The following is a 26,314-nucleotide window of genomic DNA, read 5'->3' as shown; positions in this document are numbered from 1 at the left end:
TGCGGACTGGGGGGTTATCATCGCAGCAGGACACGTCGTCACTCAATACTCAAATAGCTATCTTGGAAGAACTCGTAAACTACAACAAATACTACACACAGAGATTGAACAAATAGTCAATGTTCCAATGCACATCTGACTAAGTAATATAGAGTGATTCCTGATGCTGCTTACGTGTAACTTCCGTCGAGGTATCATGAAGGAGATCGAGGAACATCAATAACCAGGCGCAAAGTTCAATCAAAGTCTTTTATTCTATTGTAAACTACTGTTATAGTTGACTCCGCGCATTCAAGTTCCTTTCCAGCGGGCTGGCGGTCTTCTTTGGCAGGGAGAGACTTATATGGCACCCCCTTTGTCACGACATCTACCAGAGAACTCGCGATCCATTCTTCTCCTGGTCGCATTCTCCAAAACTCAATGACTTCACGTGCACGCTCCAGCTCCGCCTTTTCATTTTCCGACAGGGGAACATCATTGGGAATGCTTTCCTCATAGTCACCCTCATAGGAGCAGTCGAACAATGCATAAGCCACCAAGCCTGCCAAGTCTCGAATGGTCTGTTTTCGTAGTTGGCTGTGGCGTGTAGTCTCTGATGCTATTCGCACCAGAGCCGCGCTCATAAAGTCGAGAGAGGAACGGTCCATACTGGTGTTGGTGGCGATGAAGGTCGAAGACTGGGAAGACTGTCGCGCTTTAACTCGTCTAGACTGACATGTGCCCACGAAATAGGTAAGACAACCAGCCTCCCGTAACGAGTCTGATATGTAGATATGTCGCCCATGATGAATCGTAGTGCACAGTCAGAGTACTCGCAGGTCAATCCAGGACATACATGGAGGTCGTCAGCTGGCTTGCAGCCCTCTTCCAAGGCGATACTCCGAACAAGGGGAAGTTGTTGATCTGGCACCAGGAAGGAAGAGTCCTGGGTTTGTCAGAGAACAAATTGATAGAGGGTCTAGGGAGAACTTACCAGACCGGTGGTGAGAGGACATCCTAACCGACAAAGGGCATTCTGGTCCCATTCCACGAGGTCTATCTCGGCAGCGGCGAAGCGATGGAGAAGTGACTGGGCTTTCTGCTGGAAGTACTCCATGATGCGTAGGAAGAAACAGCCGTCAATATTTCGCGACAATTGGCTTGGATAAGTCGAGGGATCAAGTTGAGTTTCACTTCAAGCCTCCATGTCGTGTTAGTGACATCGGCCCAACAAGGCTAGACACAGTGTCGATGTGGTAATACACCGTGCAGCCTCAACCCCCACCCCCACCTAAAAAAATATTCCAAAAGCCTCAGGCTCTACCTTCGAGCCCAGGCCCTGTCTTCATATCTATCACCATCATCAACCGTCACGATGGCTCTCCCTCTCCTCCCCGCAGACTGGTCCGCGGACAAGGACTTCAAGCGTCTCAACGCTTTGTCCTCCGCTTCTGAGCGCACCATTGAGCCCGTTGGCCCTCACTTCCTCGCCCACGCCCGCCGTGCCCGCCACAAGCGTACCTTCTCTGAGGACGACCGCATCCAGGCCCAAGAGAAGGCCCGCAAGACCGAAGATGTCGACGATGGCGAGATCTCCGAGCCTGAGGATCCCATGGACCTCCAGCGCGAGGCCAAGGACTGGAAGACCCAGGACCACTACAAGATCCTCGGCCTCAGCAAGTACCGCTGGAAGGCCAGCGAGGACCAGATTAAGAAGGCTCACCGCAAGAAGGTCTTGAAGCACCACCCCGACAAGAAGGCCGCCCAGGGCTCTACCGAGGACGACCAGTTCTTCAAGTGCATCCAGAAGGCCACCGAGGTCCTGCTCGACCCTGTCAAGAGGAGGCAGTACGACTCGGTCGACGAGGAGGCCGACGTCGACCCCCCGACCAAGAAGCTCTCCGGCAAGGACTTTTACAAGGCGTGGAGCAAGTTCTTCAAGGCCGAGGCGCGCTTTAGCAAGGAGCACCCCGTCCCCACGTTTGGCGACGAGAACGCCTCCAAGGAGCACGTCGAAGACTTTTACAACTTCTGGTACAACTTTGACTCGTGGCGCACCTTTGAGTACCTCGACGAGGACGTCCCCGATGACAATGAGAACCGCGACCAGAAGCGCCACGTCGAGCGCAAGAACGCCAACGCCAGGAAGAAGAAGAAGGCCGAGGACAACATGCGTCTGCGCAAGCTGCTCGACGACGCCTCCGCCGGCGATGAGCGCATCAAGAGATTCCGACAAGAAGCTAACGCCGCCAAGAACAAGAAGAAGGCGGACCGTGAGGCGGCCGAGAAGAAGGCTATTGAGGACGCCAAGGCCAAAAAGGAGGCCGAGGAGAAGGCGAAGGCTGAAGCAGAGGAGAAGGCCAAGGCTGAGCGCGAGTCGTCCAAGAAGGCCAAGGAGGCGGCCAAGAATGCCGTCAAGAAAAACAAGCGTGTTCTCAAGGGCAGTGTCAAGGATGCCAACTACTTTGCCGAGGGCGACGCAAGCGCCGCCCAGGTTGATGCCGTGCTCAACGACGTCGACCTCGTGCAGGCCAAGATTGACCCCGATGAGATTGCGGCGCTTGCCAACAAGCTCAACGGTCTCAAGGTCTCGGGTGAGATCAAGAGTGTCTGGAGCGACGAGGTCAAGAGGCTCGTCGAGGCTGGCAAGCTCAAGGAGGGTGACGCTAAGACTCTTGCTTAAGTGTTCTACTTCATGATGAAAACACGACGCAGATAGTTGGCGAGGGGATACATAGATAAAAAAACAGTATGAGTATGGAGTGACGATGCTTTCGGTGCCCTTATGCATGCAATGCGCAAGTAATTAAATCTACCATTAAGCCTCCCGATCCAAAGACTGCCCGAGCACCATTTCCCAGTAAATGCCTTTGTTAGCAATCAGCTCCTCATGCGTTCCCGCCTGCACCACCCTCCCGCGCTCGAAAACGACGATGAGATCCGCGTCGCGAATGGTGCTCAGCCGATGCGCCACGGCCACCGTGGTTCGTCCCTCCGCAGCGCGATCGAGAGCCTCTTTGACGATTTTCTCAGACTCCGTATCGAGCGCCGAAGTCGCCTCGTCGAGGAGGAGCAGGCGTGGCTGGCGGATCAATGCTCTGGCGATGGCGACACGTTGTCGCTGGCCGCCAGAGAGGGACAGCCCTTGGTGGCCGCATGGGGTACCAAGGCCATCTGGCAGACTAGAAATGAAATCCCAGACATTCGATTGTCGACAGGCATCGATCACCTCGTCATCTGTTGGTTCCCGGTCTTCGATGCCGAGCGCGACATTCTCCCGTATGGACCCTTGGTAGAGTACGGGTTCTTGCTGCACGAGCGCAACGTCCTTTCGATAGAAGCGTCGGTCAAGAGTCTTGATGTCGTCCTTGTCACTCGATATCACGCCTGCGGTCGGGTCGTAGAATCGCTGAAAAAGGGCAATCATGGTGGACTTGCCGCAGCCACTCGCGCCGACAAAAGCGACCATTTTCGAGCTCTCAATGTCTACGGAAATGTCTCGGAGCACTTGCACCTTGGGTCTCAACGGGTATGCAAACCCGACGTCTCTCACCTCCACGTGCGTTCCCTTTGCGTTCTTCTCATCTTCCTGCCCGTCGTCATCGACCGGAGCATCGTGAAGGAGACGGTTGCGTCTCATGGCGAAGATATAGTTCATGGCCGTGCGTGCCTTGGTGATACTGGTGGTCCACTGGAAAAAGAGGGCAGCCGACTCACCCGAAAAGACGACGGCAATAAACACGGTGTAGAAGGTCCCCGTCGAGTACTCGCCCGTGCTCACGAGGCGGCCACCATACCAGAAACCGAGCGCCATCACCAGGAAAGAAATACTCTGACTCAGGGAGTAGAACAGCATGCGCCATCCCAACCCTCCGATGGACTTGGCGGCGATACCCTCTAAAGCCGATCGGTACCTGGAGATGATGGCGGACTCGAGTGCCAGTGACGACACAGTCCGGATAGCGAGGACAGCCTCGGACGCGAGTCCACTGGACCGCGAGAAACGTTTCGCCGTCTCGTCGTCGAACGCGAACTCGAGCCGGATCCTGACATACCCCGAGGCCACGAGAACCGGCAACGCGCCTAGGGCAAGCACAAGTCCCAGTTTCCATCCGTAGACAATGGCGAGAATCGAGCTTGCCAGCAGGTTCGCAACGTTGACTAAGAGAAGCGCCAGATTCATGGACACAAGCTCTGTCAAGCTCGTCGGCTCCGCGGACAGTCTCGACACCAGCGCGCCCGTCGAGTGCTCCGGCTGGTCAAAGAACAGCATATCCTGGCGCAGGGTGTCGTTGAAGAGCTCACCCCGATACCGCGTCATGACATGCTGCGCAACGACGTTGGACACCCATCCTGCCACCGCATAGGCCACAAAGTTCCCGCACGCGACCACAAAAAACATGAGGCTGAAAAAGTTGGCTTTGGACACGTCAATGGTCTCAAAGGCCTCCATGGTCTTGGCGAAGAGGACGGCGAGGGCGGGATACGTCACGCCACCAGCGATACAGGCAATGGCCACGACGAAGAACGCCCACCAGAGCATGGGGTTCTCGGCGAGAATCAACCAGAGGCCGTGGAAGAGGGAGTATGATTCTTCATCTTTGATTTCGAGAGGCCCGCCTGCGCTGGCGCTTGTTGAGACGGTCGTCAAAGGTCTGTCCAGGTCATCTCCATGAGCATCCACCTCGGGTCCTGAGCCTTCCTCGAGGGTACGAGAGCCCAGGTCCTGCGCCTTGACGAGACGCGCATATACTCCGTTTTGAGCAATCAGACTGTCGTGGCTGCCCTGCTCGATCACTTCACCCTTTGCCATGACAATGATATTGTCCGCGTCTCTGATCGTGCTCAGGCGGTGCGCAATGACGACCATGGTCCGCCCCTTTGCGACATTGTTCAACGCCAGCTGTACAATCTTCTCGGCCTTGGGGTCCAGAGCACTCGTGGCTTCGTCCAGCAGCAAGACCTTGGGGTCGGATATGATGCTTCTTGCAATCACGATGCGCTGCTTCTGGCCCCCTGACAAGGAGGCCCCGCGCTCGCCAATCACTGTGTCGTAACCCTGGGGCAGATCGGAGATGAAGTCGTGGGCAAACGCGGACTTGCAAGCGTTCTCTACGCGGGCACGTTTGTCTTCGTCTGGGATTGTGGAAAGGGGCGTGCCAGTCAAGCCGTCGACGATGTTCTGGTAGATTGTCCCACTGAAGAGGGTGGGCTCTTGCTGTACCAACCGGATGTTCGTCCGCAGCCACTGCAGATTGAGGTCCTTGATTTCTTGTCGATCGAGTGTAATGCTCCCTGCAGAAGGCGTGTACCATCGCTCCAGCAGGCCGAAGATGGTGCTCTTCCCGGAACCACTAGCGCCAACTAGAGCAGTGGTCTTGTCAGCGGGTATATCTAGATCCAGACCATGCAACACAGGTACATCCTTGCGGGTGGGATACGCAAACTTGACATCCCGTAGCTTGATGTCACCCTCGAACCCATCAATGGTGGCACCCTCGGGCGAAAGTGAGTCAATGTTTGATTTCCGGTCGATGATGGCAAAGATATCAGAGGCTGCGGCGGTAGCTTTCGAAATGGCGATTGTCTGTGGCGCGATCTGTGTCAACGCCTGGGCCGCGACCAGCACGGCGAAGATGACGGTGACGACGGTGCCCGGTTGGGTGATTTCGCCCTCGGAGTACATCCTCATGCCCTGCCAGAAGGCGAGGGCATAGCCCGCGAAGATGCAAAAGAACTCAACTGGGAAGAGGATGGCATAGATGAGGGACTTGACGGCACCGACCTGAGCCGCTTCTTCGAGGATGGCGTTGAACCGACGTGTGAGCTTGGGAAACGCCCAAAAGGCATGGGCTGTGCGGATTGTGCCAAATGCTTCCTCGGCAAGGGAGCCTGACTTGCCGTAGATGTCAAACATCCGATACTCCACGCCTGTGTCCCAGATGACACAAATGATTGTGACGACAATATTGACAGGGACAATGGCGATGATGATGAAGGTGAGCTTCCACTGCACGGCAAAGGCCACCACGAACGCGGCGACGAACTGCGAGATTGCTTGAATGGTGAGGCCAAGCTTCTCAGAGATGCCATTGTTGATGAGGTTGCCATTTGTGGTTACCTGCCCTGAGACGGAAGAGCTCGGTGAGTCAAAGAAGGGCACCTCTTGACGGAGGAGGGACGTGACGAAGGCGATGCGCAGTTCCTTTGTCGTCCGTATAGCGGTGAGGTTGATCAAGAAGGTCCAGATGTAGGTAGAGACGAATTTTCCGATGAAGAGGTAGATAAAGTAGAGGCTGCTCTCGTAATTAGTTTGTCTCTGCGGAATAAGATGTGACAAGGGGCAACACACCTGTGCTTGTCGACCTCACTACGATAGCCACTAGGCGACAGCTGGCCCGTGGCAAAGTCGTTGAAGACATTGATGAACTTCCCAAAGATGACGTCCATCAGTGGTAGGACTGTGCCCGAAAGAATCATAGAAAAGACGGCAATGATGTTCAGGATCCATCCTCGAGCGTCGTTGTAGGTGAAGACACGCTAATAACCCATGCTGTCAATGTGTGACCGGCGGTTTTGACCCTCCAGTCCCTCCTCGTGGGCGCCACTTACCAGAAAGAACTTGAAGCTCGAATCACTAGCCTTCACTTCTTCCTGCGCTGGCTCGCTCGCAGGACCAGGCGCCTTGTCCTCTGGCGAGGCGAGAGCTGTGGTCGACAGTGCTAGAGGTCCAGAGGCCTCGTTTCTCTCCTTTTCGCTCATCTCGTCAAAGCGTGGGATTGCATGGCAACGTAAAGGGAGCAATGTGGTACCTGGATCGAAATGGCCTCTTTAATCAACGGCGCGAGGATCAAAGTCGTCAACCGACACAGCCTGGACTCCTTCGCTTAAGATGCACGTAAGACACAATTTACCAAATCCGATCGCAATCAAGCTCCGCCTGGTTGCGCTAGGCCAAATCGAGATGCTTCAAAGCTTATGCCGCCGTGAAGGACATGGTTTTCACTGGTTCGAAAGCGAGCGTCGAGGTCATTGACCCCACACTCCACCCCCCAGTCGAGGCTAGCTTTGACCCTTTTTAACGGCTCGGTGTCCGCGGGCGTCCGCGAGTTCAGCGACGGCTAGGATAGAAGAAACGTAGGATGCACGCACTGCTCACACGCACATCATCACAAAGCTGCCTACAGCAAAAGACGCGGCCTGATAAAGGCTCCTCAACCAGCCTTGGCGACGATTACGCAAGCCAACCTTGAACCGTGCCCCTCATGCCGGTAGCCGCGTGGTGAGAGTTGAGTGAACGCCGGAGCAAGCACAGCCGCCTCGAGTTGAGCATTGAGAGGTGGCGCAGAGCCTGTTTGAACCGGCAAGCGACATTTGTCTCGTCAGGTAGAAAAGAGATATCATTCGCCTTTCGACTCTCGCGGCAAGGGGGACCTGTTTCAAGTCCTACGGCATCCCGTGGATACGCAGTCAGTACCCGACTTTGTGCGCCTCCACTGGCGTCTGTCTGATCGCTAGATTCGGGCTTGGTTGCGGATCCTTAGGAACGCGGCATGTGTACTGCACTTTAACTGACAAACAGCCCTACTGCATATTCCGAATGAGTGCTCCGGACGCTGCTGGCGGAGGAGCCCTTGGAGGGGGACGTGATGGTGCTTCCTTGTCCGCGGGCGCCGACGACCCCAATCGACGAGCGGTAGGTGCATGCGTTCTGGTGTCTTTGCCCTAGTACAGGGACGACTTGTGCCAGTCATGGGCTCGTGCTTGTAGATGCTGAGAGAGACCGTACTAACGCGTGCAGTGTGATCAATGCCGGATGCGAAAGGTACGTGCGTCTTGCAGGACGGCTAGTTACCATTGTCCAAGACACGAGAGCTGATGATAGTGACTCTTGCAAGATCCGTTGTGACAAGGACTATCCGTGCGCAAACTGTCGCACCGCCAAACGCCCATGTACATCGACAGGTCAGGGACAGCGACCAAAGGAGCCGAGACAACGAGTCCTCATCTCGTCGCAGTAGTACGCACCTCCACCACCCGGCACACCCCCTCATCTGCACTCTGTTGACATGGGAATCATAGTGAGAGAAAGATTGATCAGATTGAGTCCCGGCTAGGGACCATCGAGAGCCTGCTCAAGAACATCTCGTCCTCGGGCAGCAGCTCCGTCACCCATCACGCGTCGACCCCATCGTCGCACCCCACAGCGTCCTCTCAGGACAACTTCGAAGAATCCTCCGACGATGACTCCGTCGGTGGCGATGCGGGCTTTGCCTCGCAGACAGCTTTTGCGACCGAGTTCATTGAACATGCCGTGCAGCGCACATCCCTGCGTGAGGTGAACCCCAACGTCAACGCCGCCCTGAACAACCTTCGGCAGCTTGTCGAGGTGCAAAAGGGGAAGAGCATCAGTCATGGCCCGCGGTTCCCCCTCCAAAAGTCGCTTCCACCGGGAGGCGTCGTGAAGCTTCCCCTGCCGCCTCTTGATGTGGTCGTCGGTCTTCTGAAATCAGCAAAGCACTCGGCACCGTCTCTCTTCTCCTTGACCTGTAGCATCGTCGGGATACGCGACTTCTCGAACCTCTGTCGCAATGTCTATTTCCCCACGGACGACGTCAGCCCAGCAATGTGGGCGATTGTCAACTCGGGTCTGTACAACCTGTTCATGGAGGAGTACTCGCTAGCCGACGATGTGGCCAAGAGGGACATGTACCACGAGTATGGGCTCGTCGCGCAAGCAAACCAGGAGACGTTCCTGGCAAACCTGCCTTTGTTCCAGAGTGCCAAGGTTGAAAACGTGCAAGCGCTGGTGATCGGGGTAAGTCTGACAGTCGTCGTTGGCCCTCGCTCTTGTCTGATGCAAAGTAACTGTAGGCCCAATACGCAATTGACGTGTGTCGCCCCAGCGTAGCCTGGCACCTCAACTGCATGGCTGCCCTGCTCTGCCAGGCCGGTGGGTTCCATCGTGCCGAGGTGCTCGCCAACGACCCGCCCAAGGTCGCCCAGGTCAAGGCCATTGTCTTTTGGCAAGTGTACACCTGGGACAAGGCTCTCTCGCTCCGGCTTGGGAGGGCGAGTGTCATGAAGGACTATGATATCAGCATTCCGGAAGGGGCCAGCTATGAGGGCTTCAAGCATCTTGAAAAAAGTGATGCCCCCCAACTGTGGCTCACAGTCTCCAAGTTCCAGGGCAAGACGTTTGAAGACTTGTGCGTTTGGTCGAGACTGCCTAAGTATGCGCTGCTGACAACGGACAGATATTCGCCCGCTGCGCTCAAAGAATCCAGAGAAGAGCTATCCCATCGTGCACAGTCGCTGGCAGTGGATTGTCGTGGACTCTGGGAAGAAGTGCAAAAGTCACGCGACGAGACAATCACATATCTCCGGGCCATCAACACCTCGAAGCTCGTCGACATCTTCATCATAGGCGACGAGATCCAGTTCCTCTCCTTGCTCACCATGGTGTATCGCGCCATCCCTGCCCCGCCGGGGTCGCCGAGTCGCTTCAACAATGAGTGCCTCGAGACAGCGCGCAAGTGCATCACGGCGCATCAGACAGGCATGGGATTGCTGACGCACGGAGCTTATGTGAAGAGCATATACGTACACTGGAACCTGATGCTGACACCCTTTGCGCCCTTCTTCGTGCTCTTCTGCCACGTCATCGAATCATTGTCGAGCCACGATCTTGACCTTCTCCAGCAGTTCGTCGACTCAATCAATCGTCTTCGGGACGCCTCGGAGCAGGTCGAGAAGCTCTATCGCGTCTTCCAGGTCTACCGCGACGTGGCCATGGTCTACGTCGACGCCAAGTCGCAACAGCAGGAGGACCAGACCATGGTCCCCATTGGAGACGAGCTCGACATGTACCTCTCGCAGCTGGGCTTCATGCCAGGGCTAGACCAGAATATGGCGGCGTCCCACCCCTCCACGGGCACCCCCATGATGCAGACATCTGTGATGGGTGGACAGCAGACCCAAATGGCGGATTGGTTCTCCGGGAATCGAAACATGTTTGGCCTGATGGAGGAGGATCTGTCGCAGATGAATACGCTGGGCTACATGCCGTCCGAACACATGGCGCCTGGCGACCAGCAGATGTAGAATGTCGTTTATCGGAGTCTTGGGAACCACCCTCCATGTTCAGTCTGTCGGGTATCGCGGATCGTAGACCTCGTAGCCTTCATCTTCCGTATCGCTCTCCAACGGCTCGGCGTTAACCAGTGATGGCCGATTATCCACCACCACCTTGGGGACCTCGGGAGTTCCCTCTATCTTCGTAAAGGCGCTCTTGAAACCACTCTTCTTGAACCCGCCTTTCTTTACCGTCCCCTCGGTGGCCGGCACCACCTTGACCATGCCGTCCGCCTTTGCCTCGGCCTTCCTCGCTCTTTCGACGGCGGCGGGATCACGCACCATGGCCTTCATGTCCTTCAGTCGCTGCTTGTGGGAGTGGTCATAGCTCGAGAGGTGGGCTTCGTAGTCGTTCATGCGCGAGTAGCCTTTGTTGCAGAGACTGCAGTGGAACGCCTGTCGCGCTTCGCGCGCCGACGACGTTGCGGCCGCTGGCAGAGTCTGGTGTCGCTGTGTCATTGAAGTTAGCCTTGCACAATGGAAGAATTCCGTGGCGGCTTACAGGTGGCATGGCGCTGATGTTGATGGTGGAGTGAAGCTCTGAAGCTCGGGGACATCAAATTGGGGTATCGTGGTTGGCTGCTCGGGCCAACATGGTGCACGGTACCTGGATTACCCCGGACCAGCATTTGGAGACGTCACCAATCGCCCGGTGACGACCGGACTCAACACCGACATTCTCCCCTTCATGTCCCACTGGGATCCTCCTCAGTACGCAAGGGTAGCTCAGACAGCTACAGCGTACATTGACGCCATGTCCGACCGACGCGACTCGCTGTCGACCAATGTGTCGCTATTACAGCTCGACCCATCGCCCATAGATTCCCCCGAAGTCGAGCGCCCAGTTCCACTGCTTGAAGATGAATCCTCTGAAGACCTAGAGAGCTCGAGCGCCTCACTACCCTCGAAAGGCTCAGCTTCAGCCCCTGGCCTTAGTGGCTCAGGACGTGGCTCCATCTACTACCGTACGTCTTCCTTCTGGGCGCCCAGTTCACAGCGACTGACAAGAACAGTGACACGCGTACAAAAGTACTCGTCGTATGCGATGAACACCTTCTTTGCCCTCCATATTACAAATGTCTCGATTCTCCCAGCGATAACAGGGTCCGCCGACGCCTCGGAGACATACCTCCTCATGACGCGCGAAATCTACCAGACCGCAATCACGGAGCCGCTCCTTGTCGCCCTACCTGCGATCCTACACATCGGTTCCGGCATAGCATTGCGTCTGGTACGCAGATCGCAGAACGTGCAACGATACGGGACGACAACCCCAGGCTTCTGGGCCGTGGGAAGCCACAGGAAACGCATGAGCCCCTGGCCAGAGATGAGCTACATCTCATTATCAGGGTACGCCTTGAGCTTCTTCTACTCGGCGCACGTGCTTGTGAACCGCATCCTGCCGCTGGCCGTGGAGGGCGACAGCTCAAATATTGGACTCGCGTACGTCGCACATGGTTTTGCCAGAAGTCCCTGGATATCAGGTATTGGCTACGCCGGCCTGATCGGCTTGAGCGCGGGCCACATTGTCTGGGGCTCGGCCAAGTGGCTGAATCTCGCACCCTCCACCCGGGGTTGGTTACAGAGGCGGAATGGAATAGAGGCGTCGGCTGTTGTAGACAAGAAGACCCGCAAGGAGAGGCGGCGCAAGTGGCTCGCTGTGCAAGGCGTGGCGGCGCTTGTAGCTGGCCTCTGGGCTGTCGGGGGCCTGGGTGTTGTTGCCAGAGCGGGCGCCAGCGATGGTTGGATTGGGAAACTGTACGATGGCATGTTCATGAGGATCGGTGTGTGAGCTGTGGAATACCCATGCATTGTGATGGCTTCAGGGTGTCGCCTATGGATTACGTCTTGTATATACGAGGTGCAGGGCAGAATCTAATCCTGTAAATTTTCATGCAAGGAACGCTGGCCTGTCTCATACCAGCTTTGGTCGACTGTTGGGGTGACCTTGTGCAAGATAATGGCATTTCCCAGCCAGCCTTAACTAGGAGCGCCTGCGAAACTTCCACTCGAGCAATAGGTGTAGGGCACAGTTTGGTGTATCACGCTAGAAATGAAGCAAGGTGGTGTATCAAATGCAAAGGAAACGTCAAGACCAGGCATGCTGTAATGTCGGTAAAGCAAGGGGTTGATGGCTCGCGATAAAACGGGCATGCAGAAAGGGTGGCGGTCCTAATACCTCCCATCGCTAGCCTTACCGCAAACCTTGGATGTGGTTCATGACAAACCCATATCCGCCACTTCTTTTTTATGTGCTGCTCTTTTCTTCACCACCTCTCTGACGCACTTTCAAAGCGGGCAACGGCCGTCCAACTACTGCGACCGCAACGCCCGCCAACCCAGTGCGATGCATCTTAAACGTCGTCGCTCTAGCTCAAGCCATGAACCCAGCAGCGCTCCCGGTGCCACAGCCAGCTCCACGCAGCAGCAGCAGCAGCGAAAACGCGCCCGTCCCTACTACGAGCCGCCTTTGCATGATTTGATTTCGCGGCTCCCGGCCGAACTCCTCGTCAGAATACTCTCCAACCTCCCCGAATCGACACTCATTTCCATCGCGCCGGTCTCCAAGCTCTTCCACCGCGTCACGAGCGATGCGCACTTATGGCGGGGACACTACTATCGACGCTTCATCCTCCCACGCGCGCACTTGATTCCTGGCTTTCGCAAAAGTCCGACAGCTGTTACGACGGTATCGACGAGTCCGAGAAAGAAGAGCGGGGGCAAAGAGCAGGAGAACGTGGACTGGAAGAGTGCGTACAAGTTACTGCATAATTGGGCACGGGGGCGCTGCGAAGTGGACGAACTTGAGCTTCACCAGCAGCCGAATACAGGGAAGACGCTAGTCAAGGTTGTCGAGGGTCTGGCCATCACAGCGGATGCGGCGTCTGGGCTAATTATATGGGATCTGCGAACACGTCTACCGGTTGCACGAACGAAACTAGGCAACGATGCACGACCAATGTGTCTGGCTGTGGACGAGGAGGCATTGTCGGAGGGGGAAGTCGGCATCGCCGTGGGTTTTGGTGATGGTACATTGGGTGTGTGGAGGACGGACCTGGAACGAAACTGCCTTGTACTCAAGTGTCGGACGACGGACAAGAAATGCTGCGGGATAGAAGGGGCGGCATATTGCCATCCTTTCATCCTGGCAGCGTCGGGAAAGGGACAGATCTTTCTGTACACGCTCGACCATTTAAAGCGCCACCAGCCTCACCTACTGCGGTCACTGAGGTCGCAGACGGTCCGATCGCCAACGGCTTTGTCCATGCGGCGCGTCGGGGTGTCAGTGGTGGCATCGATTGCATATACGATCGAGTCCATTGACGGTTGGGCCATTGGGGTTCAGGATCTGGATATCATGTCTAGGCCAGGGCATATCCTACCCGAAGTTGTCCACTCCAGGGTTGGGCACAGTCCGCCAAGCGGGATAGCAGGCAGGCCCGGGGGCCTGTGCTATAGCCACCCTTACCTCCTGGCAACCTTGCCGGACAACACGCTCTTGTTGCATCTGTGCACCGCAACAGCCGCAAAGCTCACAATCAGCCCGGGCATCCGGCTATGGGGACACACCTCCGGCATATCCGACGCCGAAATCACCCCCCGGGGCAAGGCTGTGAGCGTCAGTGCCAAAGGCGACGAGATTAGGGTCTGGGAGCTGGAGGGCCGGCTGGGTGGCCGCAGCATTGAGGTCCGCCCACGATTGCCGGATAAAGAAGCAGCAACAGGTTCAGTCGGAGTGCTGGACCAGGAGATGAAGAACAAGGTCGGCTTTGACGAGGAGATGGTGATTGTGCTGAAGGAGCAGAGCGATGGACGCGAAAGCCTCATGGTCTACGACTTCAGATGAGGTCATCTCCGTCCGCGGAAGGGGGTCGACATAACATCCAAACCAACACGGCACTTGGGGAGGTACATGGAAGACAAGTAGGGGTACAAACAGGGAGAGGGACGTGGCCCTGAAACTCAAACATGCCCTACGAGAACAACGACAGACTCCGGACCGCTGGTAAACATCAATGTGCAGGGGATCCTCGGGTAGAAGCTAGCCACGACCGCAGGTGCGCGGCCAGTGTGAATCTCCACGAGTAGCCAAAGGTTTTGAATCTGGCCTCATCGGCCCTATTCCTGACGCACTGGCGTTGACAGGGTCCTCTCGCGAAGAAAGCACATGCCAATATCCAAGTGGCCTCTCGCCAGATGCGATGGGCTGCTTGGTAATGGATGGCCATGGGCTCCAGACCATTCTTCGCTACCGATGAATTGGAGACGACTTAGCCCCTTGAGTCATCGCTTGATAGACCTCGTTTGGCCGGGCTCTCTGAGCTTTTGGAGTTCCGCGATGCTCAGAGTGGCATATCAATCCAGGGCGGACAGGCTACGCTGTTTATTCAAGGCTTAAGGCAGAAGACATCCTGGCCACCCAGGCCACGGCTCAGCGTTCCGAGGAGTTTCCAGCGCCGACAGTTGATCACCACTATTAGTTTTGCTGGGAAAGCATACATCGGACTCGGCCATATACCGACTTTCTGACTTCAGGTGGTCAGTGATGGTGCCTGCACTGCGTCTGAAACTCTACGCTCTGCGTGTTCCTTTCCGAAGCCTAGCAAGATAACCTAGTGCATTCGTCGCGGTGGATAGCACAAGGTTGATAGCAACTGGTACTATCCGGCTGCTACTCCCTCTCCAGAACCAGTTGAGACCCAAGAGGACGGCCGGAGCGGGAATGACAGGATGAAACATTCAATGAGAGACTGAAATCCGGTATTGGGTTTTTTTATCCGAGAACAGGGACGTTTTTCACCTCACCCAATGTCCGCTGAGCAAATGTCCTGCTGGGAGACATACCATTTTGCCCAGCAAGGGACATGGACTTCAAGTGCGAGCTTGCCACTCGACCCTTTGGCTCGGAATGGTCAAGCGCTATTCGGGGCAATTGAGTCGGAGGATTTGTGTGAACACACGTGGCACTGCTACCGCGCTCAGTCTGGTAATGTGGGAGTGGACTTTCCATTGGGTATTTCAGGGTCTGTGATCTCGGGTTGACCGTTGACACCTGGACACCCGGAGGCACCGAAGTGAGGCAGAGAGTCGACCTATGTCTTATGCTGCCAATTGGCACAGACAATGCGGAAATGACAAGATCACCAAATGATATGGAATGTTCGCTCCATGTAGACACTGCATTTTCTGTTATTCTTCCCGCGATGCGAACCTTATCGGCCATAAATGAGTAAAACCAATCCAACAGCTGTCGAGTGCCCTAATCGTGTCACGCATCCATGTGAAACATGATCATCAAGTGGAAGGAGGAAGAACAGCCCGGGTTCAAGTGTTTTCTACTTTTAGCGATGCATCTACCAGCTCAATCTACTTGTATCGAAATGAAAGAAAACCTTTCAGATATAGGTTTGACTCTGTGCCGCGCCGAAGCGATTTGCTACACTAGCCATTCATCTTACACCAATTCACCGCGACTACTACCCAAGACAAGGCTACCAAAGTAACAGCCTCAGTCCGTCCAACTATGGGATCGGCATTTCGACTGAAGCAATATATGGCCTGGCTGTAAATAGCCTCCACAATTGACAGCTTAGATGACGCTCACAATGATATTGAGCCATGCGTGCCTTTATTACTTTGAGCATAATGTTTGCACACGTCAACGATGCGTGAGCGGTCTACAACTCAGTCCCACGGTTGCCAACGGCTTACAACGGCACGTCCCTTACGGAGTACCGATAAGGCAGTCCAACCGCGGGGTCGCTACAGAATCTCGCGATCGTGCATGTGACAATGTATTCTGGTCCTCCTGGAGTCTTATCGTGACAATGAGACGTCTCCGGCAAGTTGCGCACATTCTCAAGATGCATTTCCGTGAAGAACCCCCAAAGGTGGTAGGTAGTCCATGGTGGCGAACATGGCGCTGATGTCTCAAAACCATTGTCATATGACCGCGCATGGCGGCAGATGACGCTATCACACCGTCGCATCCTGGAGCGACACGTGTGACCCGATAAGCCACAGCCCTGACAGAAATAAGTCACAGTCTCTCTCGAGACCGTCTTTCACAAACCCCTTCCAGCTACGTAGTCGCGGACTTTATTCGGTGGTTACATTTGACGGCTGCTTACCCTGGCTGCGTACACATTTGACATCTCAGTGTGCATTTCAGTGCATCTCTGTGCATCTCGGATGGTGGATTCACTGATCCTCCAGTGGCTGACGGATAGACGGTGCGGGAGGGCTCCACACCCAATCCCGCCGGCGTCCAAGACACGCCAATGTGCGACTTGCCTCGTCTGCGTGAGCAATTCTGATCCAGTCACAAGATCTCAGCCGACGAGACTCGCCAATTGCCTCCGTACCCATCTAGACTACTGCATTGACTTGCAAGCTCGACAATACCAAGAAGTTGACGGCCACCTCGCGAGGAGGCGCGAATCCAAGTGTCATATCTCCCTCCGTCATTGACACTACAAACCCCTGTCTGACGTGCCCACAGCCCGCTCATCATTGGCTGCATCGGGTCGGTCAAGGAGATGGGGCCAAGCCCATTGAGGGGGGACCCTGTGACTCACACGCACGCGCCTAGAACCCCTCTTCGCGACGCAGAGGCGTTCCCAGGCAGAAGGGGCTGACCAAGAACGGGACGGACAAAGGAGTGTCATGCGTCGCATTGGATGGTCAATCCACGGTGGTGGCCTCTCCGTGCCACTATCTCCGGCGCGCGCGCTCTTCCGTGCCATCATATCTGAGTGTCCCGAATGTCTGCGTGCGTGTCTTTCGACAAACGAGCCCGAGCGAAGCGCTGAGGTCATCTCCTGGCTGTTGCTGCGCTTGCCTGTTGGTAAACTGGTCCCGACTGAGACCCGGGCACATTTCTATGTCTTCCGATTGGGCATCAGCGCGATGAGCGTTTCGGGCATCGATAGGATAGGACTGAAGCGTGCCAGTCGCGCGCTCGTGGGCGTGGGATGAAAAAAGAGGTGTGTGTACGAGTCCTCAATGTGAGGGTGAAAGCCCCTCCTTTTTCAGCGCAATGCTCTCCCCCCTCAACCGGCGTCGCAAGTTACAAGTAGGACTTAATTCTTACCAGAAAAGAGCATTGATGTTCGAAAGTACGTAGTTGAGCATGTCCTGCTTGAGCGTACAATTTTCCCGGAATAAATTGAACCTCGGGAGGCTTGACGATCTCCAGGGCAACTGGTGGGCAGACTCGGAACATGGCCGTGGACTTGTCCCCTACTTTGTCGTGAGGCTCCCTCACCCCACGGTGCTGTGTAGCCCGAGAGGGGCAACGCAAGGGGATCAGCATGTTTGTTACCTAGGCGCCAGACGCGGTGGGAATTGTTGACAACCATAATCGATACGTGCGGACTGGTGGTCACAGGCCTCCGCCTGGACGAAAGCCGCAAACAATATCGAAGAGGGGTGTCGGCAATGGGCGCGTCGAGACTACATCTGGAGCATCTCCTCCTCTTCCCGTACCCGAACAAACATCGCCATAACCAGCGCATCCTGAAGTATTGCGTACGTGGCAGTACAGACGACGTTTCCTCGCGATGCTGCAGCGTCCAGGATCGTGAGGCCCTTATGTCAGGTACCCAGGTTCCAGCCGTGTCCAGAGCCAGGTGGACGGCCCTTCGGGCAGCGTTTCATCGATTGTTCATGCAGCCCCAGCCATTGACCACTAATGCGTCGTCAATGAAAGCCCCAGCCATTGGCACGCCCATGCGGCAGGCCCAGTCGTGTACTGTTTCAATGAGTCAAAGCCTAAGATCTTTGTATGAGGACTGGAGCCGTGGATAGCGCCATACGTGTAGAGAGCCAATGCATCTGATAAAGCAGGCCAATTGGGGGCGACGAGAACCCAATTGATAAACAGAACCATCTGACTATATCACGGGACCCGAGTGCCCTAATTTGATTATCGAGAATGGGGGTTGATGAGAGTGTGTAGGTGGCAGGTGTTCATGTTATTAGTAGTTCAGCTGTCGCTAGTGGCAGGCGCATTGAGTTTCAGGGGTGAAGAGCGCTGTGGTGGTTCTATTTTGGCGCCCCGGACAGAAAGCGCATGCTGTGACCCTCGTGAGCAGAGGGGGGGGGTGCCTCTATCAGACTCTGTAAAGGTACATCCAGCATATGTAAGGTGACATTCTTCTTTCCTGCGAGCAGCAAACAAGGGATCAAAACCCTTCGCTCTTACCTTAAAGCTTAAAGTGTTGAGATGTTCACTGCAGAGTCAAATGGAATAAATAAAATTAACAAGATCTATGGTGCATGTTCTTTCCTCGTTTCTGCCTCATCATCGCCTCCATGTTCTCACGGTATCATCACAAGGCAGCCTTACACTCCAGTCATTCGCCCGCCTCGCCAACACATTCGGGTCATCTGGAATCCCCCGAACTGATGTGTCCGTGGCCTATCTTGCGGCAGACGTGACTGAACTCCGCAGGGCCGGGGCCACCCCCAGAACAGATACTCATTCGGCAACACTGGCGCTGCGCGCACGCCCATGTCTGCGCTTCGCCCTGACCGCCGGACGCACACATATCAACGGCCATTGCCCATCATCTCCTCTCCCCTCTGTCGTCTTCTTCAACACCGCACTTCCTAGCACGCCCGTCATCTGTGTGGGTACGACTTGTCGGTAAAGCCCTGGTTTACTGGAGAACAACCTCCATCCGTGAGAGGGGTTCACAAGCGCACCTATTCGTCCGTCGCCTCATGAAAAGACAAGGACCTTCTGCTTTCCAGCTGCCTACGTCGTGTCCCAATTGATTGCACTTTCCAAGTCAGCGATCAAATACTCGTCAGCCTCTGCTGCCTGGAGGTACAACAAGAGAACCAGTCACCGCGCCACCGTACGCCTCAGCCTGTGCTCACTCGTGGTTACCGTAGTGAAAGAGTCATCGGCAGCCTGGCCCTGGAGGCACCCGCCAATAACGGAACTGCTGGCCGCCGGATTCTGGAATCAACAACGATTTACCGCTGCCCAGAATTTCTATAAGTTCAGAACACCCACCAAAGAGTGCAATCTGGTTGAGTCGACCATTATTCGCCACAGCAGCGCCTGCGCCACAGAATCACACACGTACGTCTGCCTAACGTCAACCACACGGCTAGACTCGCACCAAGCCGGGTTAGCTGGGAACAGAGCAACTACACCACCACTCACAGCCTTTCACCCAGGGACAATAGCTTCCGGTACTCCCATTGACGAATCGCGTTGGCTCATTGACTGACAACGGGATAATCAGTCCGTCATTCATCTGGACTCATCGACCATTCGTCAATTGGTGAATGATTTGGAAGTGAATGGCTTTGGATTTCTTGCTTCGCCCCCTAGGTCATCCAGTTGCTTCCCTCATCTTCTGTCATATTCCGTCGCAGCTTGCCGCAGTTTTGCACAACCGAGCCTGAGCTCGTCACTGCACCCAAGCACAATCGCAATTGCATTTTGGAGAAGATCGAGTTTGGAAGTACCATTTCTTTTAATCCCGAACCCCGACAGGCATTGTCGCCACCCGTGCCAGCGCATATGACACACCAGTCATCACCGCCTGGAATCATCCACACCATGGCTGACAAACCGTCACCAATGCCTGCTCCAAAGGGATCACAAGGCACTATGCTGCCGCCTACGAGACGACCATCTTCTTTTTCTTCTTCTTCACAACCTACCTCTACCTCTGCCCCGACCATTTCTTCTTCCTCACATACTCGTGCCACAATTCAGCCTTACCCTTTTGTTGCGTCTCTGGCGTCGTACGGCGACAATATGGCATCCCAATCATACGCGCAAACGCCACCATTTGCAGCTGCAAACGCAGCTGCCGCATCACCAGGCAAAGCCACACAAACACAGGGCAAAATGGATCTCAACACGCTCATGTCACCGCCCGACCAGGTGATGGACAATTTCCCCCAGGAAGGACAGAACACAATGGGCCCTCTTTTCGCCCCCGCGAACGTCAAATCTTCGTCTCAACCGCTACCCATGTCGCCTCCACACTCGCCAGTACACAGAACACTCGATCCCCCAAGGTCACCTCCTCGTGCAGACTCGATGCGTCCTCCGCCTCAAGTGCTGCGACGTTCTCAGAATTTCATGTACGATCTGGAGCATACCCATCGCCAGGCTATTGAGCAACACCGACGAGAGCATCCTTTGGAATCAGATCTCAGTGGGCCCAGCGATCACGACTACCTGCTCACGCTATCTTTCCGGTCTAAGATTATGGATCGCTACCGTGAGAACCCACGTAATTGGCTTCTGAAGAACCTGGCGCAGGTCAGGCACGACAATAGCCTCATTGCCCAGCGCTACCCCAGCATCATGCCAGCGAGGCCCCCGATCAACAACAACACGACGGTACCGCCTAGGGCTGCGCGGGGACCACGAGCAGACAGGGTCACCAAGCCATCGGCAGGCCCACGTGCGATCCGGACAGCTGGTGGCCCCACCCGCACAAGCCCCGGCCCCAGCAAGCGATCAACTTCGCGCGCTAGCGCCACGCCCGAGCCTTCGCGCAGAACAGTCGCGCCGAACCGCGAGGACAAGGATTTCGAGTCGATACCCGACCTTTGTCCAGATCCGTGGGAGACCCTATCGGGCGGCAACGCGCTCAAGGTGGAATGGAAGGGCCAGCCCCTTGACCTGTCCGCCGATCCCCACGCCCACCTCTTGCATCCCGCTGAGCTGGCTCTCGCAAGCAATCTGCGACTAGACTGCGCGACCTATCTCACCAGCAAGCGCCGCATCTTTGAGCGGCGTCTGGCCTGCATCAAGCAGCCCAAGGAGTTCCGCAAGACAGATGCGCAGCAGGCGTGCAAGATTGACGTGAACAAAGCCTCGAAGCTTTGGCAGGCATTCGATAAGGTCGGCTGGCTAGAGGAGCACTGGATGGACAAACATCTCGGTAAACCCTAACGGATACCACTGGCATTCCATCACAACTTTGGATGGATGGACAAACAAACATGACCTTACGACTACCTATGGCGCACTTCAACATGCACTACTCATTTTCTCTGTCTTTCTTTTGCCTTTCATGGTTATCAGTATCTTTGCGCATCAGCGAGCGGTTTTGCATTTCCGACATGGTCACGAGCACATACACACACGATACGGCATCATACAACAATCAGCATAAGGAAGGGATCTTCTTCTTCAACGATACCCGGAGTGCAGAACAGCCCATTGAACTCCACTCTATTCCACACCTTGACAACGGCGTTTTATTCATTTTCACTCGAGGTTCGCACGATTTGTGTAGGACGGGCATGAGAGGCGTTTTGTCCTGGTTTTTCTTGGGGGCTCAGGAGATGAGTTTGTGGACGGGTAAATGGCCTGTATGTCCAGTTTGGATTACTATGTCAGGTAGCCTAGATAGCTGAAGATGACTGAGCGCGTCCCACTCACAGTTGGACAAGGTTTTTTCTTTACAGCTATTTCTCATTTTCCACGACTGAGCTCTCTGTGCGGCCCGTTGTGCTTGATAGATCTTGACGAGGTTCGCGACTGCGCCCGCAGTGCGCACACAATCAAGGCCAAGCCTACCCAGCCAGGCGAACCATCCTCCAAGGCGGAGGAATGCTGCGGGAGGGAAAAAGAGGAAAGCGACCCGATCACACATCTGCGGCCCGCTTTCAGCCCTACGGTGATCGGCCCAGGGTCCCTCGATAGCTAGCGAGGGTCCAGGGGGGAGTGCATTCTGTGCCGATGCAGTTCTTGCAGCGGCGGGAGCGGGGTGTGCGGTGAGCGCGGGCACGGGGTGGGACGGTGAGGAGGCTTTTATTAATGACGGGGCTGATGATGCCGAGTGCTTCAGCCACAATCATGGGTAGGACAGGTTACCCGGTAATAAGTATTAATGGACTACTGTAGTAATAAGTCTCTGGGTATATTAGTTGCACTCTAGAACCATGACACCATTGCTTGCAATCCTGACGATCCAATTGAATTCATTTTACTTGATTGAAACGCTACATAGTCCATCCATGATCTTACAAACCAGCAGCGAGAGTGTATCCTCCATCGACAGCCACGTTCTGCCCGTTGAGGTACTGATTCGCAGCAAAGAAGAGCACAGTCTGGGCCATGTCCTCGTCGCGGCCGGGGCGGCGCGCAGGCACCTTCTCGGCGTACTTTTCAGCCGGGATGTGACTCTTCTGGTCCTCGTCGCTGTCTTTTGCGGTCATCTCCGAGGGGAAGACGCCAGGCGCCAGGCTGTTGATGCGGATCTTGAGGCCGTTGGAGACGACCTCAGAGGCCAGCATGCGCGAGACGTGAATGGCGGCGCCCTTGGAGGCGTTGTAGGCAAAGTGGTGCTGGGCGCCCTTGATCATGCCGGAGATGGAGGTGATGTTGATAATGGTGGACGACCAGCCCTTGTGGGTCTGGGTGCTCTTCTCGAGCAGAGGCAAAAAGGCGGTGGCGGTAAAGTAGACACCGGTGACGTTTGTGTTGTAGGTGCTGTTCCAGTCGTCAAAGGTGGCGCTCTCGGGGTCGAAGAGGTTTGTGCGCATCTCAGCGGCGTCCTTGGCCTCGGTCTGGAACGAGGCGCTCGAGATGCCGGCGTTGTTGACGAGGATGCAGAGGCACTTTTCCTTTTGGGAAAAGTCCTCGTACAGCTTCTGAACGCCCTGCTTGGTGCCGACGTCGCCGACAATGGGAATGATCTCGCCGGCAATGTTCTTGCCGTACGTCTCGGCGACGTTGTCGAGCTTCTCCTGGGTGCGGCCCGTAATGTAGACCTTGGCGCCGTTGCCGGCGAGGGCTTGGGTGGCCATCAGGCCAATGCCGGAGCCGCCGCCTGTCACGAGTGCAACCTTGCCATGGAGGTTGAACAGGTTGTCACGGGTGAAGATGCTGTTGTCCTTCTTGTCTTGAGACGACATGTTGGCGGGCGTAGACGAGAAAGCGTGCGAAGGAATGGGTTGTGTGCAGGGAGTAGCGTGTGGCCGTGCAATTGATACACTTGTCAGGATCGGGGCAGTAGATGCTCGAGTAAATTTGCTAGTATGGCGGGTGGCAGTGAGGAGGAAACGTCGTGAGAGCATGGTGGCAGCACGGTGAGTTTTATCGGATGGCAAGCTTGTATTCGAGCCTGCCGTGTTAGATCATAGAAGAGGGGTCGCACGTCTTTGTGCCTTTGCAAAACGGGTAGGAATGACATGATGTGTGTCTGACTACACGTCGAGGCGCGATCGTTACGCTGTGAGATCGCGATGACGGCGTGATGGTGAAGGTGAGATGAAATGATGAGGTCAGAATGGCTGCTCTGCCGTTGCCTCAGCAGTGACGAAAGCCGGAGCGCCTCTCCATTGTGGATGTGGGCGGACCGTTCGCTCCGTCTGGTGGTTCCTGACGTATAAGCACGTAGGGTCCATCAAGGATGTCTCCAAGCTTACATGACCTTGAGAATCTGAGATCTGTTTCGGGTATAAGCATTGGCGTCAACTAGAGTTCATGTCGATTTGGTCAAGGACCACGAGTCGCGTTCAATCCCGCACCTTACTGTCTGACGCTAAATCACAGCTATTAGTGCAACGACTTATTTTCCTTGTTGGTCCTTGGCTTTTACATGCAAGGTTGAACATACCGGCATACTCTTTTTCAATTTTATTTCAATATCACGCCGTCAAAGTCTCATTTGACTCAACCCGATGCAAACTGAAGTGCATCTCTCGTGCAGGGTAATTCAATATACTGACTAAGTTCAACGTTACGACGCCAGCGGCCAAAACCAAATTCTCGCCGGACGTGCTGCTTTGCGTAGGACCCGAAAGACCTAGCCGCACAACCATCTTCATTCTTTACGGTTGAGGGAGCTAAGAATTACTTATCTTCGTTCTTTGCAACCGGTGCGCGTTGTTTAGGTAGCTTCAAATCCCATATTATCACGTGATCGTCCTATCTCAGCCAAAGCCCCAAATGCCAACTCACCGTCTCATACCTTAATAAACACCTCGATGACTTTTGCTTACGGCCACTTCTTGCCAACTCTCCCACCTTGAATTCTCGGCAGAGAGTCACTCTTCACGATGGACGTTCCACCGCACCGCCCCGAGCTCATCGAGAAGACACCCGAGTACCTCGAGACCATCACGAGCCTCGCGCACCCAGAGCGCGTGCTCAACAAGAGGGGGTACCTAACCGTGCAGCTGACGAGCTACGATCTCGAGTGCAAGAAGCGATGCTCGCACTGTTCTAAAGGTGTGGCGAGGGAAAAGCTTGAGGCGCCGCGTGATGCATGCTGACCTATCTGTACCTAGTTCTCAAGAAAAAGACCAAGATACGCAGGAGCTGGAGCTGGGAAATGAGGCATGGTGAGGATGCCTCTTCTGGCGGGGTGTCGTTGGACAGCAAGGCCAAGGACCTTTGCAGGTATCACACCGGAGCGGTGCGAGCCAAGGTACGAGGATGAAATTCTAGGCCACAACGGAGCACGTTACTGACTGGCTCTAGCACTGGACGTGCTGTGGTGGTTTCGTTGCCGTACCAGGCTGCGTCGAGGCTGCGCAGCACATGCCTCGCGTCTACGCGCACAACGAGCTGGAGCTCGATTGGCAGCTTCACCCCACGCCTTGCCCATCGCCTACCACACAGGGCCACCGTCGTGGCGGTAGATTCACCGCGATCAAGCCCGTCGACGCTGTGGCCATTGATTGTGAAATGGGTACGTCCGAGCACGGCGACTCGGAGCTCATCCGGCTGACGGTTATCGACTACTTCACCGGCCAGGTGCTGCTGGACAAGCTCGTGTGGCCCGACTGCCGCATGCAGCACTTCAACACCCGGTTCTCCGGCATCACGCGCCAGATGATGAACGACGCGCGGCGGCGGCGCACCTGTCTGTTTGGCAGGACGAGTGCGCGGGCGGAGATGTGGAAGTTTATCGGGCCGGACACGGTCGTGGTAGGCCATGGGTCGAACAATGATTTCACCTCCCTTCGCTGGATCCATCCACGCATCGTGGACACGTTTCTGATCGAGGAGTCGTTCGCCAGACTGGAGAGGGCCAAGTTTGAGGCCGCCAGGGCGGAGATGAAGGAGGAGAGGGCGGCCCTGATGGAACGTGGCGAACCATGGGACCATCTGGAGCAGCCGCCCGAGGTTCAGGGATCGTCGCTCAAGGCACTGGCGGATACGCGCCTCCAGCGCAAGATCCAGAGGGCGGGGCGGGGCCACGACAGTTTGGAGGATGCCTTGGCTTGCAGGGACCTTCTGCACTGGCATGTTGTGAACCGTCTGGATCGGGAGTCCAAGCCGGACCCTTTCCAGTTGGCGATTGACGAACTTGCTATTGCCTAGCGAGGTCACTCACTGGTAGCTGGGTGCGATTTGAGATTTGCCCAATTCTATGGGCGCGGAACTTTACCGATGGAGGGCGTCGGCCACGCCTTTCGAGCAGGGTGGGATGCTCTGGGGTTGCGGAGGCGTTTACGTGCATGGAGGCATGGAATCGTGGGGGATGTCTGGGGCGTCGTGAGGAGATGCGAATGGACGAACGTTGTGCTTCACGAGAGCGCACAACGTCAGCGCTTTGCTTTCCTTGGGCGACAACTAGTACACAATCATACTACTCTTGCAGGTTTTGGGAGCAGGCAAGGCCTGGCAAGTGAGTTTCGTGCGGTGGAACAGTGAGACGCTGACCATCGCCAACGATACAGGGCAGCACGAGCGGCAGCGGCGTCTAATAGGGAATACTATCTAATGCTGGGATCCTTGGTCTCGTGTGCCAACTAGTGCAGTCCTTGCTGCATGATCTTGTCTTGTCGGCTCACCTTTAGCCGGGTATAAATGGATGAGCAGTTGCTGCGGCTTGCTGCACAGTGTTGACTTGTCAACGACATGGATATCCACACGGGCCCAGTGGCTGTCCTTACACCATGGATTGCACTGTCCTTCTGAGGACTACGTTGGCTAATACTGCTCATGTTCAGATACGCATCGTCTGCCACATCCCCGGGTACGCGTACTTGGACGCCCGCAACAGACCCGGACAGAGCAGACGGACGGCACGGCACCCCCGCCTCCGGACCAGGATCAATCTATTGTAGCTTAAAAGCTGATCCGGGGTAATCCGGGGATTTGGTCTGTGGAGAATGAATGGTTGGGTCAAGGAAGGAGACGCGGAGGAGAGGGACAGACAGGAGAAAAGTGGGCAAAACCACCACCAGACAGACAGACTGG

At 55.6% G+C, this 26,314-nt stretch overlaps 9 protein-coding genes across 9 annotated transcripts; 6 read left to right on the top strand and 3 right to left on the bottom strand.

Moving 5' to 3' along the window:
- Window positions 1-1,354: 1,354 nt before the first annotated feature.
- Window positions 1,355-2,662, top strand: J7T54_000167 (Zuotin-like protein; the record flags this gene model as incomplete). Its single annotated transcript, XM_051507424.1, has 1 exon — window positions 1,355-2,662. The coding sequence occupies one exon, from the start codon at window positions 1,355-1,357 to the stop codon at window positions 2,660-2,662; it is 1,308 nt and encodes a 435-aa protein (XP_051361383.1).
- Window positions 2,663-2,797: 135 nt separating this feature from the next.
- On the bottom strand, window positions 2,798-6,741 carry J7T54_000166 (Leptomycin B resistance protein-like protein; the record flags this gene model as incomplete). Its single annotated transcript, XM_051507423.1, has 3 exons — window positions 2,798-6,275; window positions 6,332-6,519; window positions 6,592-6,741. 3 exons carry the CDS (start codon window positions 6,739-6,741, stop codon window positions 2,798-2,800), a joined length of 3,816 nt encoding a protein of 1,271 aa, XP_051361382.1.
- A 1,189-nt stretch (window positions 6,742-7,930) lies between these two features.
- Window positions 7,931-10,083, top strand: J7T54_000165 (putative transcriptional regulatory protein-like protein; the record flags this gene model as incomplete). Its single annotated transcript, XM_051507422.1, has 4 exons — window positions 7,931-7,944; window positions 8,062-8,797; window positions 8,854-9,188; window positions 9,237-10,083. The coding sequence occupies 4 exons, from the start codon at window positions 7,931-7,933 to the stop codon at window positions 10,081-10,083; spliced, it is 1,932 nt and encodes a 643-aa protein (XP_051361381.1).
- A 39-nt stretch (window positions 10,084-10,122) lies between these two features.
- On the bottom strand, window positions 10,123-10,624 carry J7T54_000164 (uncharacterized protein; the record flags this gene model as incomplete). Its single annotated transcript, XM_051507421.1, has 2 exons — window positions 10,123-10,563; window positions 10,616-10,624. The coding sequence occupies 2 exons, from the start codon at window positions 10,622-10,624 to the stop codon at window positions 10,123-10,125; spliced, it is 450 nt and encodes a 149-aa protein (XP_051361380.1).
- A 243-nt stretch (window positions 10,625-10,867) lies between these two features.
- J7T54_000163 (uncharacterized protein) lies at window positions 10,868-11,905 on the top strand (the record flags this gene model as incomplete). Its single annotated transcript, XM_051507420.1, has 2 exons — window positions 10,868-11,078; window positions 11,127-11,905. 2 exons carry the CDS (start codon window positions 10,868-10,870, stop codon window positions 11,903-11,905), a joined length of 990 nt encoding a protein of 329 aa, XP_051361379.1.
- A 555-nt stretch (window positions 11,906-12,460) lies between these two features.
- Window positions 12,461-13,960, top strand: J7T54_000162 (uncharacterized protein; the record flags this gene model as incomplete). Its single annotated transcript, XM_051507419.1, has 1 exon — window positions 12,461-13,960. One exon carries the CDS (start codon window positions 12,461-12,463, stop codon window positions 13,958-13,960), a length of 1,500 nt encoding a protein of 499 aa, XP_051361378.1.
- A 6,027-nt stretch (window positions 13,961-19,987) lies between these two features.
- On the top strand, window positions 19,988-21,046 carry J7T54_000161 (SWIRM domain-containing protein-like protein; the record flags this gene model as incomplete). Its single annotated transcript, XM_051507417.1, has 1 exon — window positions 19,988-21,046. One exon carries the CDS (start codon window positions 19,988-19,990, stop codon window positions 21,044-21,046), a length of 1,059 nt encoding a protein of 352 aa, XP_051361377.1.
- A 1,076-nt stretch (window positions 21,047-22,122) lies between these two features.
- J7T54_000160 (uncharacterized protein) lies at window positions 22,123-23,016 on the bottom strand (the record flags this gene model as incomplete). The annotated part of the gene is made up of 1 exon (XM_051507416.1): window positions 22,123-23,016. One exon carries the CDS (start codon window positions 23,014-23,016, stop codon window positions 22,123-22,125), a length of 894 nt encoding a protein of 297 aa, XP_051361376.1.
- Window positions 23,017-24,162: 1,146 nt separating this feature from the next.
- Window positions 24,163-25,432, top strand: J7T54_000159 (uncharacterized protein; the record flags this gene model as incomplete). The annotated part of the gene is made up of 3 exons (XM_051507415.1): window positions 24,163-24,334; window positions 24,394-24,533; window positions 24,587-25,432. 3 exons carry the CDS (start codon window positions 24,163-24,165, stop codon window positions 25,430-25,432), a joined length of 1,158 nt encoding a protein of 385 aa, XP_051361375.1.
- Window positions 25,433-26,314: the final 882 nt, after the last annotated feature.

Source organism: Emericellopsis cladophorae (assembly GCF_022114955.1).
Source record: "Emericellopsis cladophorae strain MUM 19.33 chromosome Unknown NODE_31_length_266811_cov_117_018179, whole genome shotgun sequence".
NCBI lineage: Eukaryota > Fungi > Ascomycota > Sordariomycetes > Hypocreales > Bionectriaceae > Emericellopsis > Emericellopsis cladophorae.
This window is presented reverse-complemented; position numbering and strand designations above follow the sequence as displayed.